The sequence below is a fragment of the Mandrillus leucophaeus genome, unplaced genomic scaffold (genome assembly GCF_000951045.1).
Source record: "Mandrillus leucophaeus isolate KB7577 unplaced genomic scaffold, Mleu.le_1.0 Scaffold1366, whole genome shotgun sequence".
In the NCBI taxonomy this organism is placed as follows: domain Eukaryota; kingdom Metazoa; phylum Chordata; class Mammalia; order Primates; family Cercopithecidae; genus Mandrillus; species Mandrillus leucophaeus.
Genome location: NW_012101328.1, coordinates 128,802 through 149,285, shown reverse-complemented (window position 1 = coordinate 149,285; position 20,484 = coordinate 128,802). Strand labels below are relative to the sequence as shown.

Sequence of the window (20,484 nt, the reverse complement as noted above, 5' to 3'; positions counted from 1 at the left end):
CTGTGGCTGACATCTGGAAACCTGGATTTCAGCAGGGTTCCCACCATTTCCAGAACTGCTAAGAGTGGTTCACTGTGCCTGTCTGTACAAATAATGTTGTTTATACACCAGCTTCCCTTCAGGGAGGAATTTTGGTTCATTTTAGGAAGAAGGTACAAACATGACCAGCCCCAAATAAAAACCTGAGGCACCGAGTCTCTGATGACCATCTCTGGTGGATACCATTTCACACGTGCTGTCACAATCACTTCTGGAAGAATCAAGCATGTCCTGTGTGACTCCACCAGAAGATTCCTGGAAGCTTGCACTTGGTTTCCTCCAGACTTCACTCACATGACTTTTCCCTTTGGTGGCCTTGCCATACTAAATCTTAGCTGGGAGTACAAATATATGCTGAATCTTGTGAGTCCTACTAGACAATCACTGAAGCTAGGGGTAAATTGGGAGTCTCCTGGCAGGTATATTCATCTATGTTTTCTTCCAAGTACACTTATGATTTTGCTTTCTACATTCAACTCTTTGATCCATCTGGAATTTTCTTTTGCTATATGGAGGGATGTAGGAAACAAGTCTTTTGTGGGTTTTAAAAATCTTCTTAACTGTGTAATAATACATACAGAAAATCATTCAAAACAAATGCACAGTTTAATGAATTATTATAAACAATCTTGTGACTACCCCCAAGTCAAGAAGAAAATTTATTTGGAAGGCTGCATAAAGAAAGATTTGTACTGGATTCAAAACAGAACTGAAGAAGACTGAAAGATTATATAACAGAAAAAAGCACAGTGAGTTTTAAGGACTTGCCCAAGGTCACAGATGTAATTAGCAACAGAGTAAGAATAAGAATGGAGTCTTCTGAACTTTACTCTAAAAATCCTTGCCTATACCATACAACTGTCTCCAAGAATGACCCTTTTTCTATCGGGTACACATACTATACATACTATACCTTATACAGGAAGTTTTATTTGAAAGAATATCCAAAGGTTCACTAGAACGTATCTCATTCAGGCAATATTTTTTACAAAAATGGAAAAACATACAAATTCAAAGGTCAGAAAACAACATTAGAGAGAACTCACTACTACGAATAAGAAGCTAACTCCATATGTGACCAGCTGCAATTCAACCTTTCTCCTCCTCCTCCCCACTCATCAAAATTCTCTCCTCCTTCAAGGCCCAGCACCCTCCCAGTTTCACAGTCAAGCACTCATTCTCCTATCTAGGTCACTCATTCAAATATCTACTGAAACTCTACCATGCGCCAGAGCTTGGTGGTCATGGGTATAAAGAGTGAAGAGGGAAGAGGCACGGATGTTGTCCAGGCTTACCTCACAGGTACATGATAACTGCATGTAGAAAGAAAACAACAGAAGGCCTGGGACAGACTGTTTGCGAATAACAGCATTTAAATGCAGAAGAAGGAAAGTCTGAAAAAGGGAATGGTAGGCAACACACAAAAACAGAAAGAAAACATGGGGTCAGAATAATTAGGAAAGATTTTCCTAGGAGACAGCAGTCAACCATTTCAAATGATGCAAAAAGATCATGCAAGGTAAGAACTGAAAAGAATCCAGTTCGTTTAGCAATAGAGTTCACACCTGACCTTGGCTCAAGTAGTTTCATTGAAGTGGTAGAGACAAAAGCAGACTGCGCAGGCTAGAGGAATCAGTGGAAGATTAAAAAGGATGTGAGGAATACAGTAAATGACAACTCTTTAGAAACTTTTAGTTATGAAAAGGGGAGGGGAAGTTATTTTTCATTATTTCAATCAAGTAAGAGCTCTGAGCACATTTAAATAGCAACAGGAAAAAGCCACTAGAGAAAGAGAGATTGAAGAGGGAAAAAATTATTAGACTGTGACCCTGAGAATATGGGAGAGATTAGGATTCAGCACAAGGTCTGAGAAATTACCTTAGATAGGACAGGAAGGCCATCTCTGCCATTATAATAGGAGGGAAACAGGAAGACTGGTGTTGATAAAATCAATGTTACAAATTTTATGGAAGGGCCTGAAAGAATTTCCTTCTGATGGTTTCTATTATTTCTGTAAAAAAGAAGGCAAAGTCTTCTTCTGAGATTTGGAGAGCAGAGGGCAAGTCAGCAGTGTGACAATGGTAGGAAAAGGCTTGCCACAGAGTGAGAGGAAAAATTTGTTTGGTAAAATGAACTACAAATGTGAAGAAAGTGTAAAGGACCCAATTGAGGTTAGTGAATATAAATTTACAGCAGCATTAATCCACACAATCAAACAAATCAAAAATAAATCTCCTATCCTTTCTTCCCCCTACCCCGATAGCATTTACATCAGTGTCTAATCACTGAAAAAATACAAACATATACAGACAGTTTTCCAAATCTTCAGTTACTAATATGATTTAGGAAAATATCCTTTATTTCATATCAACCAACTAAAGAGAATTTCTGCTAAAAGAAGTATCTAGATTTTGTGTGCATATATATACACACATATGAGAAACACACATTAAAAAAAGTATAAAATTCTTCCTTTGCATATATTATGGGGACAATTCCAAATGGGCAATTATTTATAAACTATACAATTATTATTAACATAGACTTGTGAAAGCCCAATTAATGATTCTCTCCAAGAGTCTATGATATAAAGAAGCCAATGGACCTATATTTTCATGTCAGATACATTACTGGTTTTAGTTAGTAAACTAAACCTCTCTAAGGTTATTAACAAATTTGTCTATTAGGAACAGCATAAGATTGCTTCACAAGAATGTTGTGAAACATTATATAATGTTATAATGGCTATCATATTATATGTGCAGCTTTTATATTCTTGTGTAATAAAGAATTTCGGTGGCCTCTGTCCATGTTCCTGAGAGGTAAGCGCTATACCCTTGGGATTTCCCCAGTAACTGAAGTGCCTTTGTTATTCATAGCAGGACCCTCTAATCACATCTGATAACTTATGCTGAGGAAGTAACTCATAGTGGGCCCCTAGACTGTTCATGCTAAGAGAGAACTTAGGATGGGGGTTGATTACACTAGAAAGACTAACCATCTTGCAGGTTTCAGCCAGGTGATTAGGGGAGTTGGGCAAGGAGAAGGGTTGGAGGGGGAGGGGTGTTAGAAATTGAGTCACATGGGCAATGATTCAATCAATCAATCATGCCTGGTCAATAAAACCCTGGACACCAAAGTTCAGGCCAGCTGGTGAGCTTCTGTGATCAGCAGTGCATTGTGTGTATTATCACACATCGCTGTGCCAGGAAAGTACCCTGACACAACAGAAAGTTTGCATCTGGAACCCTCTCAGGCCTTGCCCTACATGTCTCTCCCTTTGGCTGGTTTTAACTTGTATCCTTTTCTATAAAACTATAACCATAAATACAGGGCTTTCCTGAGTTCTGACTCATTCTAGCTAATGATTAAACCTGAGGGGGGTCCATGGAGACCCCCAAATCGGTATCCAACAGGTCAAAAGTGAGGGGGGGCTCTGGGATCACAGGAACTTGTAGGTGGCGTATGAAGTCGATTCAGTCTAGTGGAGGGCTATGCCCTTAACCGGTTAGGTTTGGCAGAATAATTATATATGATATAAAATATTTTCTATATGTTATATAAACATTATATATAATTATTATCTCTCAGAATACATTATTCCTTTAATTTTACCTTTTTCTTTCCCCCCCCCCTTAAGCTCAGTGGCAAGAAGAAATTTTCTTTTTCGTCTTTTTTGTAGAAATGAGGTCTATGTTGCCCAGGCTGCTTGTGAACTCCTGGCCTCAAGCAATCCTCCTGCCTCAAACTCCCAAAGTGCTGGAATTATAGGTATGAGCCATCATATCTGGCTAACTTTACCTCCTTTTTAAATAAAGCTGACTACTACTATAAAAATAAGTATTTTAATAAATCAGGAGTCTACAAAGTATTTGAGAACACATATTCCATCAGTTGGGAGCAAACATAAATTATTAGTAGAATCTCACCTACAGTAGGAATCCTATGCTAGGTATGTTAATAACCCCATGTACTACCACCAAAGGAAAATTGAGCCAGGCCAGAAAGCTAAAAATCCCATGTGACAATACCTCAGAGACACAAGAGCTCATCATATGGAGGCATAACTTAGTACAAAGTCATAATTACATGATTTTAAGGGTTTTTTTAATTACTTCTAAAGACAGACCACAGTGACACAACTTGCAATTATAAATTCTGCTTTAAAAAACTGGTTCATTTTAAATTACCACAAATATGGACTGTTTTATTTAAAACCTCCCTACACAAAAAAAGTGCCAGGACCTTATGAATTCACTGGCAAATTCTCCTTCATAACTTCTTCCAGAGAAGAGAAAAAGGTGGGGTAAGGGGATGGCACATCCCTGATGTTAAGAGGCCAGAATAACCTTGATACCAAACAAGGGTATCCCCAGAAAGAAAGATAAAAGCAAATAAAAGATATTTCTCATGAATATAGAGGCAAATTAGATAATAAAATAATATTTAAATCATAATACATAAGTAAAAAATATGTAAGTCAAATCCAGTGACACATAAAACGGATAATACATCATACCAAAATTGGATTTATTCCAAAGATGCAAAGTTGGTTTAACATTTAAAATCAGTGTAATCTGCCACATTAACACAATAGAGAATAACAATCATATGATCAATATATACAGAAAAGGCATTTGATCAAATTCAACATCTGTTCATGCTAAACAGATGGGAACAAACTATTCATGTTGAATAGACAAGGAAGAAAAGAGAACTTCCTTAATCTGATAAGAGATTTTTATTTACAGCAAACATAATATCTAAAGGTAAAATATCGAACACTTTTCCTCTGAGTTCAGGAACAAGGCAAAGATGTTCACTACTACCAATTCTATTCAAATTTGTACTGCAAGTTTTATTCAGAGCAGTAAGACAAAGAAAAATAAAATGCATTAAGATTAGGAAGAAAAAAATAACGTTTTCATTATTTAAAGATAATGACTGGTACACAAAAAATCCAAAGCAATCTATGGAAAAATTAATAGAATAACAAAACACACAAATAAATTGGTTTCCTATATAATAGTAATAAACCATTAGAAAACAAAATTTGAAAACACCTATTACAATGACATCAAAACACATCAAATAGCTGGGAATTAATCTAGGGAAAAATATGTAAGACGCCTACACAGAAAACTAAAATACACCACTATGAGAAATTAAGGAAAACTTAAAGGATACACCATATTCACAGATTAGAAAATATTAATAAGATGTCAATTCTCCCCAAATTCATCTATAGACAATACAATCCAAGCACAATCCATCAGGTATCTTGGGTAACACTAAAGCTGATCCTAGAGCCAGGCACAGTGGCTCAAGCCTATAGTGGTTCCAGGCCAGCCTGGGCAACATAAGAAGATACTAACTATCTCAATCAATCAATGAATGAGTGGATGAATAATTTTTAAAAGTGTGGACACCACTAGAAGAAAAAAAAAAGAGTTGATTCTTTCTATAATTTAAAGAAATGCAAAGGACCAAGATTTGCCAAAACTATCTTGAAGAGAAAAAACAGTTAGAGGTCTTTGGTCAGATTTCAAGGCTAACTACAGCAGGCTGGGCACAGTGGCTCAGCCCTGTAATTCCAGCACTTTGGGAGGGCAAGGCAGGCTGATCGCTTGAGCTCAGGAGTTTGAGACCAGTCTGGGCAACATGGTTAAACCTCATCCCTACAAAAAAAAAAAATTTTAGCTGGGCGTGGTGGCGTGCACCTGTAGTCCCTGCTACTTGAGAGGCTTAGGTGGGAGAACTGCTTGAGCCCAGGAGGTAGAGGTTGCAGTGAGCCACGATCATGCCACTGCACTCCAGCCTGGGCAACAGAGCAAGACCTTGTCTCAAAAAAATAAACACATAAAATAAAAACTACAGTAATTAAAAGTGTACTATGCTAACAAAAAATAAGTAGACCACTTGACCAAAATAGAAAATGCATAAAAGACAAATATGTATATACTCACCTGGTTTACAACAGAGGTGTCACTGCAATGCAGTAAGTAAATGATGGTCTTTTCAAAAAATGGTGTTAGATCAACCATATTACAATATGGGAGAACAATATTTAATCCCTACCTCACACCATATCTATTAGTCCATTTTCATGATGCTGATAAAGACATATCCAAGACTAGGGAATTTACAAAGGAAAGAGGTTTAATGGAGAACTACAGTTCCATGTAGCTAGGGAAGCCTTTCAATCATGGCAGAAGGCAAGGAGGAGCAAGTCACATCTCAACATGGATGGCAGCAGGCAAAGAGACAGTTTGTACAGGCAAATTCCTGTTTTTAAAACCATCAGACCTCCTAAGACCCATTCACTATCACCAGAACAACACGGGAGAGACTCACCCCCATGATTCAATCATCTCCCACTGCATTCCTCCCACAGCACATGGGAATTATGGGAGCTACAAGATGAGATTTGGATGGGGACACAGAGCCAAGCCATATCATTATACATAAAAGAAAATCAATTCCAGATGGATCATAAATCTAAATGTCAAGGGTAAAACAATAAAGTTTCTAGAGAAATAAAGAATATTCTCATTACCTCGAGATAGGAAAAGACATCTTAAAACAAGAAGCTAGATGGTAAGGGAGTCTGAAAAATATGATTAGCAGAATCTGTCCCAAAGAGTAGCTTATAAATGTGGAGCTGGAAATACCCATCACTGAAAAAACTTTCATAATCTGACAAAAACCATCTATGTAAAATCTACAGCAAATATATCTCATACAAAATCAGAAACAAGATGTGCACTATCATCACTTCTAAGCAAATAGAACTGAAACCACTAGAAAATGCAATATGGAAGTAGGAGATACTAAAAACTGTCATTATTCACAGATTACATGATATTTATGGGATAGGGTATGTAAACTAAGAAAGTTAATCATGTTGCATACAAGATTAGAGTACAGAAGTCAACTGAGATAAATGAGAACAAAGTATCAGACAACGTAGCTTTTAAAAACGTATAATTAACAATGGCAATAAAAACTACAAGTTATTTGGAAATAAATCTAATGAAACATGTCATAGTCCTTTACAGAGAAAATTATAATCCTAACTATAATTCATAAGATCTAAATTAATGCAGAAGCATAACATTCATGGACTTTTTTGTTGTTTTTTTGTTTTGTTTTTCCCTTCTTTTGAGACGGAGTTTCATTCTGTCACCCAGGCTGGAGTGCAGTGGTGCGATCTCGGCTCATTGCAACCTCTGCCTCCTAGGTTCAAGCGATTCTCCTGCCTCAGCCTCCCAAATAGCTGGGATTACAGGCATGCACCACCACACCTGGCTAATTTTGTATTTTTTGTAGAGATGCAGTTTCACCATGTTGGTCAGACTGGTCTCTAACTCCCGACCTCAGGTGATCCACCCACCTCAGCCTCCAAAAGTGCTGGGATTACAGGCATGAACCACCACGCCCAACTACATTCATGGATTTCCATGTCAGGATAGGTTAATGATAATAACCCCCAAGTCTCCATGGCTTAAAAACAACCAACATTAGTTTCTCACCTGGACTACGCCTCAATCATAGATCAGGAGGAGGGCTCTGCTCACTGGAGTCGGTTGATAGAGGCAACACTATCTCAAACACTGCCAGTTAGTGCCATATCCTCAATCCTTCTGGCTCAATTCAACCCTACTGTGGTGAAACTAATCGCATGTCCCTCACTCTGTCCCAGCACTAAATTATATTTTGTGCCCAAAAGAGAGAACTAGAAATATCTGGTAAACAGCACTAATGCTCACAAATAAACTCAATATTGCAAAGATGGAAGCCCCCCACAGTCAAACATTCTCTACAGAAAACAGTGCTTTGTGAAAGCTGAAAAAAATTATAAAATTCCTATGGAATATGAACGGAACAGAATATGTAATAGCAAAGAGCCAAGACTAACTGTCAATCTTCCATAAAAGTGAGGTAGGAGTGGCTCAATCAGATTTCAAGACTTATAAAGCTATGACAATTAAGATTCAGTGTGGCAAATGCAACTGTCAGCACATAGACAAATCAATAGATTAAAACAGAGAACACAGAAAGAGAACTGGGAATACATGGAAACTTGAGATTGACAAAAATGCCATTAAGAATCAGAGAAGAAAAAAATGGACTACACATCAGAAAAAAAAGATCCAAATCTAACAGTACCAAATGTTGGCAAAGATGGTAAACAAACCAAGAACTCTGGTTCACTACTGATGGGGTACATATCAATACAACCTCTGAAGAGCAATTCTGCAATAAAGACATCCCTAGCAAAGTTGAAGAGGAACATACCCTTCCACCTAGTAATTCTGCCATTCAAGAAGCTCATCTACAAACTGTTTATCACCAGTCAGCAAAGAGATAAGGAACACCTTTTATTGAAAAAGTGCTGCTAGAATAAGAAGTGTTAAATAAATTAACAGTGATAGTTGATTTACATTTTGAGGCAAGTTCCTTATTTGCCAGAAATAATTCCCCAGTGCTCAGACAACACTTTATGTAACACTGTCTTAGGAAAAAACTCTCCCAGGGGCTGAGTGTGGTGGCTCACGCCTTTAATTCCAGCACTTTAGGAGGCTGAGGTAATCAGATGGCTTGAGCTCAGGAGTTCAAGACCAGCCTGGGCAACATGGCAAAATTCTATCTCTACAAAAATAAAAAATAAAAAAATAAAAAATTAGCCAGGCATGGTGGTATGCACCTGTAGTCCCAGCTACTCAGCACTCGGGAGGCTGAGGTGGGAGAATCCCTCAAGCCTGCAATGAGTCGTGATTATGTCCCTGCACTCCAGCCTGGGCAACTGAGAACTGAGCAAGATCCTGTCTCAAAAGGAAAAAAAAAAAAAAAAAAGGAACTCTCCCAGGAAGAGACAAGCACAAGGACACATGTGTGAAAGTGTTCACAGCCCAGGATTAGTAAAAGCAAAAACATATAAACAATCTAAATATCGGTCAACAGGAGAAGGAATAAATATGCAGAGTCACACAACAATTGAAATAAATAAACAAGAATTATATGTCACATGAGCCAACAAGACCATATCTGAAAAATCTAATATCAAACAAAATAAGTTGCAGAAGGATATGTACGGTTTAGTCCCATTTATGGAAAGTTTTTAAATGCAATACATATAGAGTATGATATATACATCACAGCAATGACAATCTCTGAATGAGAACGGAGAGGGAAGGAGGGGAAGAGGAAAGAGAGGAAAAAGGGAAGAAAAGAAAAATGATATGATAAGGAGTAACACAGGGTGTTTGAATTACATCTGCAATGTTTATTTATTTAAAAAATAAGGCCGGGCACAGTGGTTCATGCTTGTATTCCCAAAACTTTGGAAAGCCAAGGCGAGTGGATCACCTGAGGTCAGGAGTTTGAGACCAGCCTGACCAAAATGGAGAAACCCCATCTCTACTAAAAATACAAGGAGGCTGAGGCAGGAGAATAGCTTAAACCCGGGAGGTGGAGGTTGCAGTGAGCCAAAATCGCCCCATTGCACTCCAGCCTGGGCAACAAGAGCAAAACTCCATCTCAAAATAAATAAATTAATTAATTAATTAAAATAAAATACAAGACCTGAAGCTAATAGCAAAAAATGTAAAAATTTGACAAAGATGAGTTAGACATACATAAATGTTAATAAGGTTACTCTCCAAGGCTGGGCACGGTGGCTCACACCTGTAATCCCAGCACTTTGGGAGGCCGAGGTGGGTGGATCACCTGAGGTCAGGAGTTTGAGACCAGGTTGGCCAACATGGTGAAACCCCATCTCTACTTAAAATACAAAAATTAGCCAGGCACAGTGGCGGGCACCTGTAATCCCAGCTACTCGGGAGGTTGAGGCAGGAGAATCGCTTGAACCCGGGAGAAGGAGGTTGCAGTGAGTCAAGATCGCGCCTGCACTCCAGCCTGGGCGACAAGAGCAAAAAAACTCCATCTCAACATTACTCTCCATACTTTCCTTCATGGTTGAAATAATTCATTATTTTTAAAAGGATATATATATTCCATGATAATTTTGTTTTACAATTATATAAAAAGGGAAATAAAATACATCAGTAATTGTTCTTCTTAATACTTTTCAAATATTTTTCAGTGAAAACACATTTTTTGATTAGAAAAAAAACAGCATACAGGCCGGCATATGCAGTGGCTCACTCCTGTAATCCCAGCACTCTGGGAAGCTAAGGCAGAAGACTCACTGGAGCCCAGGAGTTTGAGACCAGCCTAAGCAACACAGCAAGACCCTGTATCTACAAAAAATTGAAAAATGAGCCAGGCGTGGTGGTGCGTGCCTGTAGTCCCAGCTACGCAGGGCGCTGAGGTGGGAAAATCACTTCAGCTCAGGAAGTTGAGGCTGCAGTGAGCTAGATCATGCCTCTGCGCTCCAGCCCAGGTAACAGAGCAAGATCCTGTACCAAAAAGAAAAAGAAAAAAAAAGTATACAGAGCAAATATTTTTCAAAAATCCATGTTTTAAAGACAAGAAAAAAAATTTCTTAATCACAGAACTTTAAAGCTTGAAAGGAACCTTAAAGCATATGAAAGAACAAAAAGAGGCAGGGCACGGTGGCTCACACCTGTAATCCCAGCATTTTGGGAGGCCGAGGTAAGTGATCACAAGGTCAGGAGTTCGAGACCAGCTTGGCCAACATGATGAAACCCCCGTCTCTACTAAAAATACAAAAATTAGCTGGGCGTGATGGTGTGCATCTGTAATCCCAGCTATTCAGGAGGCTGAGGCAGGAGAATCGCTTGATCTCGGGAGGTAGAGGTTGCAGTGAGCCAAGATTGCACCATTGCACTCCAGCCTGGGTGACAGAGCGAGACTCCATCTCAAAAAATAAAAAAAAAGAAAGAAAGAACAAAAAGAACATTTGATCTCAAAGGAAAAGTATCAAAACCCTGAGAATCTCAAAATTCCAAAACAAAACAAAAATCCAGTTTAGCTCATGTTAAGTGTGACATTCATGTAGGAGGAAAAAAATCTACTAAAAATATAAATTATGTATAAATACACACATGTGTTTTTGTTTTGGAGACAAGGTTCTGCTGTTGCCCAAGCTGGGGTGCAGTGGTGCAGTTACAGCTCACTGCAGTCTCAAGCCATTCTCCCACCTCAGCTTCTGGAAGTAGCTAGAATCATAAACATATGCCACTGCACTCATCTAATTGTTTCATTTTTTGGAGAGATGAGGTCATCCTATGTTGCCCAAGCAATCCTCCCACTTCAGCCTCCCAAAGTGCTGGGATTACAGGCATGAGCCACCACACCCAGCTCATTTATTTTCCTTTAAATAATTCAAATTTATATTATTCACCTGTCTTTAGTTTCTCTATCTAAAGACGAAGAAGGAACTCTCCCTCCTCTTACCCGCATAGAAAGAAAACGACCAGTAAAGTTTTAAGGACTTCAGTGTTGCCTACTTTTAGCTACTGACATTTCTGAAAACATTAAATCATTCCTGAGAAATAAAACTGTCCACACAAATCGCACATTTTTCAGATCTCTCTCAAAAATACAACTTTAACTTCTAAATTAGGGAGGAAAAGCTATTTTCTCACAGGACCAGAAAAGGCAATAAACCTACAATTACTTATTTTTCCCTCACATCATTATTAATGGAAAAAGCATGTTAAAAAAGAGAAGAGAAAAAAGAAGAGAAGAGGAGAAGAGAGAAAAGAGGAGAAGAGAGAAGAGGGGAAAAAAAAAAGAAAAGAAAAGGCAATAAATCAGTTTCCTTTCAGGACAACCTGAACATCAAAACATTCCTTAAAAATTATGCAAGAAAAGTATACCATCAAAAGGAATAGGGAAAGGATTCTATTTAAGGTAATGTTATCCCTGGTTTGGTTGAATTTCAGAGGATTCTTTCTGGTTTGTTCAATTATGTGTCATTACTAACTTTATGAGCATGAATTACTTGTGTGAATTAGAATGAGTAGTTATTTCTGAGTGACAGGTTTCAGGTTTTTTAAGGTTGCTTAAATTTTCTACAAAGAATATTTTTTTTTCTGAATATGAAAGTAAATTTTAAAATACAAATCAGGTTAGAAGTCTTAAGTAGAAGCTGAGATTGAAGAGAAAGCTAAAAATATCTAGACCACTGCTAACACTACACGGTATTTTTTAAAAGATCTATCAAGTTACTATAGAAATATACTACACTATAATATTCTTTCTAATGGTATTTACTTTCTTCTGATTCACATATATAAGTACATAAAATATATCATAGTCACAAAGCAGTTTCACATGGCCTTCTGAGCCTCAGAAAATTGTGAGGCTCACTTATAGATGCATTTATAGACTCACAACCTCACTGACCTGCCAGAGGTCACCGTGTGAATGATAGACAGATTCAGAAGCTGAATCCAGGTCAGGTGCAGTGGCTCATGCCTGTAATCTCAGCACTTTGGGAGGCCGAGGACCTGAGGTCAGGAGTTCGAGATGAGCCTGACCAATATGGTGAAATTCCATCTCATCTCTACTAAAAATATAAAAATTACCCAGGCGAGGCGGCATGTGACTGTAGTTCCAGCTACTAGGGAGGATAAGACAGGAGAATTGCTTGAACCCAGGAGGCAGAGGTTGCAGTGATCCAAGATCGCGCCACTGCTCTCCAGCCTGGGCATCAGAATGAGACTCAGTCTCAAAAAACAAAAAACAAAACAAATAAGCTGAACCCAGAGGCCTCTACCCTCCAAGCACACACTGGAACACAGTACCTGCCTGTAAAGAACTTCTAGTAAAGCAAGTAGTAATAGCTCCAATTTACAGTTGAGAAAACAGAGCCTTGAAAACATTCTGTAGACCAAGATTACAAAGCTACTAAGTGGCAGGGCTGATTCAAATCCTAGACAGTCCAATGCTCCTTCTAGCATGCTAAATTATGACACGGTTTAAGCGAGAAAGCAGGTGAAGATACTAAATCTTACTAGACAACTATATACAACATGCCTCCAAACCAGCAGAGGTGCAGCAGTTACTGCAGAGAGAAGGAAAAGAAGAGAACAGAAAAAGATGAAAAGGAAGGGGAGAACCAGTAAAAGAGCAGAAAATCAAGCGCTCTTTAGACAAGGCCTTTTCCTAGGACATACCAATTCTGGGAAAAGAGAGTGAGTGTGAGATAAAGAGAAAGAGAGAGAGAGAGAGACAGAGAGAGAGTGTGTGTCTGTGTGTTTCATGTCCCAGCTGAAACATTTTCAGAAATGGGAGCCCAGAAACTAAGAAAAGAGTAAGAAACTAAACTATGAGGAATTCACAAAAATTGGATACATCAGGCTGGAAGGCAGGGAAGAGAATGGACTCTAACAGTCAGTACAATTAGGAGTTTGAGGCTAAAACTATGGGAAAGGAAGCCCTAGCTGGCATCTAGATTTTGTGTATAATACTAATATTTTCTGGTAGATCAATCCTGTGAATTATAAATCTAACCAGATACTAACTGGAAGTTAAAGTCGACTTCCTCTATTTGAAATACCATCTCAATTCCCCAAAAGCCACTCTCATACTTGGCAAAACCCAAATGAGGCCAGCAGGATGCTTCTTTAAGAATTAATTAGCTGGGCATGGCAGCAGGCCCCTGTAATCCCAGCTATTTGAGAGCCTGAGGCAGGAGAATCACTTGAACCCAGGAGGCGGAGGTTACAGTAAGCCAAGACTGTGCCACTGCATTCCAGCCTGGGCAACAGAGCAAGACTCTGTCTCTAAAAAAACAAAGCAGCCGGGTGCAGTGGCTCACGCCTGTCATCCCTGCACTTTGGAGGCCAAGGCAGGTGAATCACGAGGTCAGGAGTTTGAGTTCAGCCTGGCCAACATGGTGAAACCCCATCTCTACTAAAAATACAAAAAATTAGCTGGGCGTGGTGGTGGGCACCTGTAATCCCAGCTACTCGGGAGGCTGAAGCAGGAGAATCATTTGAACCTGGGAGGCGGAGCAGTGAGCCGAAATCGAGCCACTGCACTCTAACCCAGGCGACAGTACAAGACTCTGTCCCACCAGGCGTGGTGGCTCACACCTGTAATCCCAGCACTTTGGGAGGCCAAGGTGGGAGGATCACGAGGTCAGGAGATAGAGACCATCCTGGTTAACACAGCGAAACCCCAACTCTACTAAAAATACAAAAATTAGCCAGGCATGGTGGTAGGTGCCTGTAGTCCCAGCTACTCGAGAGGCTGAGGCAGGAGAATGGCGTGAACCTGGGAGGTAGAGCTTGCAGTGAGCCGAGATCACGCCACTGCACTCCAGCCTGAGCGACAGAGTGAGACTCTGCCCGAAAAAAATAAAAAATAAAAAAGACTCCGTTTCAAAAAAAAAAGAATGTCCAGAAATTTGATCTCTACTCCTGTTTTTAAAGAGTTACCCCTACCCCCGGCCTTTTTTACAGAACTCAACAGATGCAAATGTACTTAAAAGGAGAATGTCAGGCAGTCTAACAGTAAACATAAATATAAGCTGGGAATGGGGAGAAGATCCATTATCAGAGAGAGACAATCCATCATGGTTCCTGCAGGAGCTGCCTCTCTCCAGCCAAGGCCCAAGGGGTGGCAATGAGTACCTTCACAGGAAACCAAGTCCTGAGCAGGAGGTCCTTGCTGATGGAGTCCTTTGCTAGTAACCCTGCCCCACAGAATTAAGGCAATCAGATTATCCTTCTGTTCCCTAGTCCACCAGTCTGTCCCCACAGGGCCCAGGCAGATACCCTAAGCTGGAAACCCCTGCATCTGGATCCACTACAGGTCAGGCTAGAGTCTTTCTTTCTTTCCCTGGCCTTCTTTTTTTTTTTTTTTTGAGATGAAGTCTCGCTCTGTCACCCAGGCTGGAGTACAGTGGCGCAATCTCTGCTCACCACAACCTCCGCGTCCCAGGTTCAAGCGATTCTCCTGCCTCAGCCTCCTGAGTAGAGGGTACTATAGGCACGTGTCACCACACTCAGCTAATTTTTTGTATTTTTAGCAGAGATGGGGTTTCACTGTGTTACTCAGGATGGTCTCAAACTCCTGACCTCGTGATCCGCCCATCTCGGCCTCCCAAAGTGCTGGGATTTCAGGCGTGAGCCACGTGCCCGGCCTTTTGCATATGATTCCAGGCTACTTCAAACTCCCTGCCAATCCAGCATAGCCCATAACAAGGCTATCCCTCCCTGCTCATACTGCTTACCACCCCACACTCCCTTCCCCACAACCCCATCATGTCCTCTCCTCCCACCGCACACACACACACAGAGGAAGTGGAGGAAATCATAGGAGTAGCTTGGCAAGATTGGGCCAGGTGACAAGACAGAAGCCCTAGATTTAATGAGTAAGTGGCAGACTCCCGACACTGAGGTCCACACACACTCCTACCTTCCAAGGCCCTTTCCCCCAGAGACAGCAGCTGGCAGAGATACTCAGTGAGAAATCGGTTTTAGGAGGTGACAAGCAGGAAAGATTACTTCAGCTTGTGAAAGCTAGCTTAGAAGAAATAATATATACTATGCAAGAGTTCAGACTGCATAAAAGTCAAATGTACGATAGTTAAGATCCACTCAAAGCAGCTACTTAGAAGAACAATGCTCATCTGGGTGTGTAAACCCTAGAATGTTTTTTTTTAAAACCCTATTTAAATCCTAGTAGTTGTAGTTTCACTTTTGCCTTCAGTATATCATAATGATATTAACATATCAATCACGAGCCCAAAAGTTCTGGGAGCTAAAGAATCTAGGAGGGAATAAACAATGTCCTCACTGCTCTTCTAAACAATTCTTCCAATCTTCCAATTTGTCATTTCTCTAAACGCCCAAGAAATAAAGATATGTGAAAATAGCAAAAACAGGCCAAAATTTATTTTAAAGTTGAATTCTGGTTTCAAAATTATCCCATCCCTCAAAATTTCACCTAAAGAAGACATTTCATAGCAGCAGCAGCAATATATACATCAAAATACAGTAGAATGCATAGGAGGGTAGGGAGAAGGGGTCCAACAGTTAAATTAGAAGATAGCAACAAAAAGCACTTTTGAATTGAAGCTACAAAATCCCAGGAACTCACTGGATATTGAGTCCACGATATCAGAGAATTACAATCTGAATTTACAGAGTTTCAATCAAAAGACCATCCAATATCATCTAAGAGTGAAAAGGACACCATACTCTCATTCTGCCTTAGAATGAAGTAGAATTAAATGGCTTTTCTCAAAATCACAATGCATGACAAAATGGCAGAATTAGGAACATCCAATTACCATGATGCCTCCTTCATACCTCTTTTCACAAACAGAACAACTGGCTGGGCACGGTGGCTCACGCCTAAAATCACAACATTTTGGGAGGCCCAGGTAGGAGTACAGCGTGAGCTCATGAGTTCCAGACCAGCCTAGGTAACACACAGAGACTCTGTCTCTACCAAAAAAAAAAAAAAAAGTAGCCAGTCATGGTGGCACACAACTATGATCCCAGTTACTTGTAAGGCTGAGGTGGGAGGATCCACTCGAGCCCAGAAGGTCAAGGTGCAGTGAGCCATGATTGTGCCACTGCACTCTAGCCTGGGCAACAAAGGAAGACCTGTGTCAAAAATTAAAAATAAAACAAAATGTAGTCCCAGCTATTAGAGAGGCTGAGGTGGGAGGACTGCCTGAGCCCAGGAGATCAAGGTGGCAGTTAGCCATGATTGTGCCACTGTACTCCAGCCTGGTGACACAGCGAGACCCTGTCTCAAAAAAAATTAAAAATTTAAAAAAAAAAAAAAAATCCATGATGGCATTCCTGGAGCATGTAAAATGATTTTTTGTGATTGTGGCACACAAAGTTATTTGTAAACGATCATCCATCGTCTTTTCCTTGTGCACAGTGCTAAATAACATCTCCAAGGGAGGCCGAGGTAGGTGGATCGCTTGAGCCCAGGAGTTCGAGACCAGCCTTCATGGTAAAACCCCATCTCCACTAAAAATATAAAAATTAGCCAGGCGTGATGGCATGTGCCTGTAGTCCCAGCTACTCGATGGGGCTGAGGCAGGAGGATCACATGAGCCTTGGGAGATCAAGGCTACAGTGAGCCATGATTGCCCCACTGCACTCCTGCCTGGACAAAAGAGTGAGACAGTTTCAACAAAAAAAAAAAAAAAGACTTCAAGTTTTATCTTTTTCTTCTTTTTGCAAATTTTTTTTTTACGTTTAGCATCACAGAGAATAGAAATTTCAGGCATTTGTAAATTAACATGAACTTAACCAATTATCTCAGGATAGCTAGAAAAGGAAAAAAACAAAAACAAAAACATGATGATCTTGGGGGCAAATTGCTACCTGATAACCTATGCATTTTTAAATGCTCCTACAAAAAAAAAAAAATGCACACATCCTAAGGAACTAAATCTACTAACCTCTACAATCAATGTGATACATGGTTTATCCAATCTTGACAAAAATCCTCAGGATCACCAATGGTATGTTCATCCACTCGTACAAATGCAATTGTATAAAGAATCTATTATTTAGAACCAAAAAAATACAATTAACAGACGTATATGCATAGCTACCATGTTAAGAAAAAAATAAAGCACTTTTCATTTCTTGTTAGATATTTGATGCCCTGCTTTGCAAATTCAGTATGAGGAAAAAAAATTGTAATGATTACCAAATTTGAAAAAGAATAAGGCATATGTCCACAAACCAAATTTACTGAGAACATGCTAATACTTCAAAAAATACACTGCTAATGATTCGCTGAAGACTTAAAATCTCTAATACCAATGCAACATATTTTATCATATATGTATATGTGTGTATATATATCATAAATATATAAACTGTTACATTAAAGTTAGATGTGTTTCAATTATACAATAGTTTTATAAGAAGTGTTACTAAACATGTATACATGTTTTTAGCACATTACATATGAGAACGTAAATGGCTGACAGACATAACCCTGGCCACCGCTGTCCTCTCTTAGCATTCTTCATCTCCTTTCTCTGATTATCTTCCTCTCACTCTTAAATATGTATATGCATGGCCCCCAGTCAGCTGCCTGTGAAGAATATGCCCATTCCCACAGCTCTACCATGGGAATCATTCCCACACTATCTCCCTACCTTCAGAACCAAGGTTCCCACACACCTGCAATCCATGTGCCAAGATGTGCTATCTCTTCCCATTCTTAAAACAATCCTGGCCAGGCACGGTGGCTCACGTCTGTAATCCCAGCACTCTGGGAGGCCGAGGAGGGCAGATTGCTTGGGTACAGGAGTTCGAGACCAGCCTGGGCAACATGGCCAAACCCTGTCTCTACAAAAAATACAAAAATTAGCCAGGCGTGGTGGCGCCCACCTGCAGTCCCAGCTACTCAGGAGGCTGAGGTGGGAAGATGGATTGAGACTGGGAAATTGTGGCTGCAGTGAGCCAAAATCACAACACTGCACTTCAGTCTGGGTGACAGAGAGAGACCCTGTCTCAATAGAAAAGAAAGAAAAGAAAAAAAAATCTTGTAAGTTTTATTATCTCATTTTACAGACGAGAAAACCAAGGCCCACAAGTTAGGTCCCTTGTTCAAGAACACAAGAAGTATCAGAATCAGGATTCAAAACTGTCTTTGATTCCAATTCCAGAGGTTTTAGCCACTACTCAAAACAGTCTCCCTAAACAACATGGGGCCTCAATAACTCAACCCATTCATTCAACAAATAATCTTTCTGCTGAACACAAACTACGTATCTGTGGAATCTGTTCTCTCTTTTCTTCACTTTCCTAAATCTGTCTAGAGGCTGCACTCTCCCTTACTCCTCCACCTTCTAGTCTCAGGTCAGATTTAGATTCATCTCTAACTCCTTCCTTCTTTAATAACCCTCATCTCGTTAGCCAACAATTTCTCCCTATTTTAGGGATTTTAGATTATATTAACTCCTTGCCAAATCCACTTCCACTGTCCCAACTCAGACCCTAAGTTTCTTTTTACTTGGCCACTGTGATACCCTCCTAATTAGTCTTGCAGCTCTTGGTCTCAGGATCCTTGCAATCAGTGTTACACCACTGCCATCTGCTACCCTTATAAAACAGACCTACTCATGTTATGCTCCTGCTTAAAAGCTTTGATGGTTCTCTACTGTCTATAGAACAAAGTCCAAACTAGTTCTGTTGGCATTCCTACAACACACTGGTCCCAACCTATCTCCACATCATCATCTGCTATTATACTCCACACCAAAAATAACAATAATTTATAAGGGCTTAAGTGTTTATACAGTACATTTTCACATACATTAATTCTAACAATACTATGAGTGATTCTTGTCATTCCAATTTTAATAGGAAGAAACTGAGACTTGCAAAAGTAAGGTAATTTGTCCAAGATCTCAAATCATAAAGGCAGCATGGGCCAAGTCTCAAACCACACAGCTGATCCCCTTTCCCAGTACTTCACACAGCACCCCCATTCCCATCACAACAGACTTACTCAGCGGTTTTTGTTTTGCATATTTTCTTATCTCCATGTCTCAGCTCAAGCTATTTTTCCTTTAGCCTCAAATACCATTCTCATTTCTTGAGGTTTCCAAAGAACTGTGTTAGGCAGTTCACTTACCATGCTTTGTATAAGTTATTTATATTTGCATATAAATCTGTCTCTGCACTGAATTATAAGCCCTCTGAGGACAGCACCATACATTATTTACTCAATTTTAAAAGTCTGCTTATTGAATTGAAAAAATATGTGGGCAAAACAGCCATATAAGATGAGAAGCATCAAGGCCAGGCCTGAAACGAGATCTCAGCAACAGGGATCAAACCATCTGAGAACACTGGCAGTGACGTGACTTCAATTTTAACATCTATCTTCTGAACAAGGTCAATGCTCCTGTGCCAACTATTCTCACTGACACTGGCCTTTATTACGTATTATAGTTTACTGAAAGCATAATTCAAAACAGAATGTGGTGGGCCGGGTGCAGTGGCTCAAGCCAATATGGGAGGCCGAGGCAGGCGGATCACTTGAGGTCAGGAGTTCAAGACCAGGCTGGCCAACATTGTGAAACCCCATCTGTACTAAAAAATACAAAAAGTAGCCAGGTGTGACAGCACACACCTTGTAGTCCCAGCTACTCAGGAGGCCGAGACGGGAGAATCACTTGAACCTGGGAAGAAGAGGTTGCAATGAGCCAAGATCGTGCCACTGTACTCCAGCCTGGGCGACAGTGACACTCTTGTTTAAAAAAAAAAAAAAAAAAAAAATCAGAATGCAGCGAAAGTAAAAAAATCAGAATGGAAATTAATTTTTAAAAAATAGAACTTTGGGAGGCCGAGACGGGCGGATTATGAGGTCAGGAGATCGAGACCATCCTGGCTAACACTGTGAAACGCTGTCCCCGTCTCTACTGAAAAATACAAAAAAACTAGCCGGGCGAGGTGGCGGGCGCCTGTAGTCCCAGCTACTCAGGAGGCTGAGGCAGGAGAATGGCATAAACCC

The 20,484-nt window shown here is 40.0% G+C and overlaps 1 protein-coding gene across 1 annotated transcript in view; it reads right to left on the bottom strand.

Moving 5' to 3' along the window:
• KIAA0368 (KIAA0368 ortholog) overlaps window positions 1-17,511 on the bottom strand; it is a 114,495-nt gene extending 96,984 nt beyond the window's left edge. Inside the window, exon 1 of the mRNA XM_011973279.1 lies at window positions 17,408-17,511. Within this exon, the coding sequence (XP_011828669.1) occupies window positions 17,408-17,429 (22 nt within the window). The 5' untranslated portion in view covers window positions 17,430-17,511. The remainder of the gene's footprint in view (window positions 1-17,407) is intronic.
• Window positions 17,512-20,484: the final 2,973 nt, after the last annotated feature.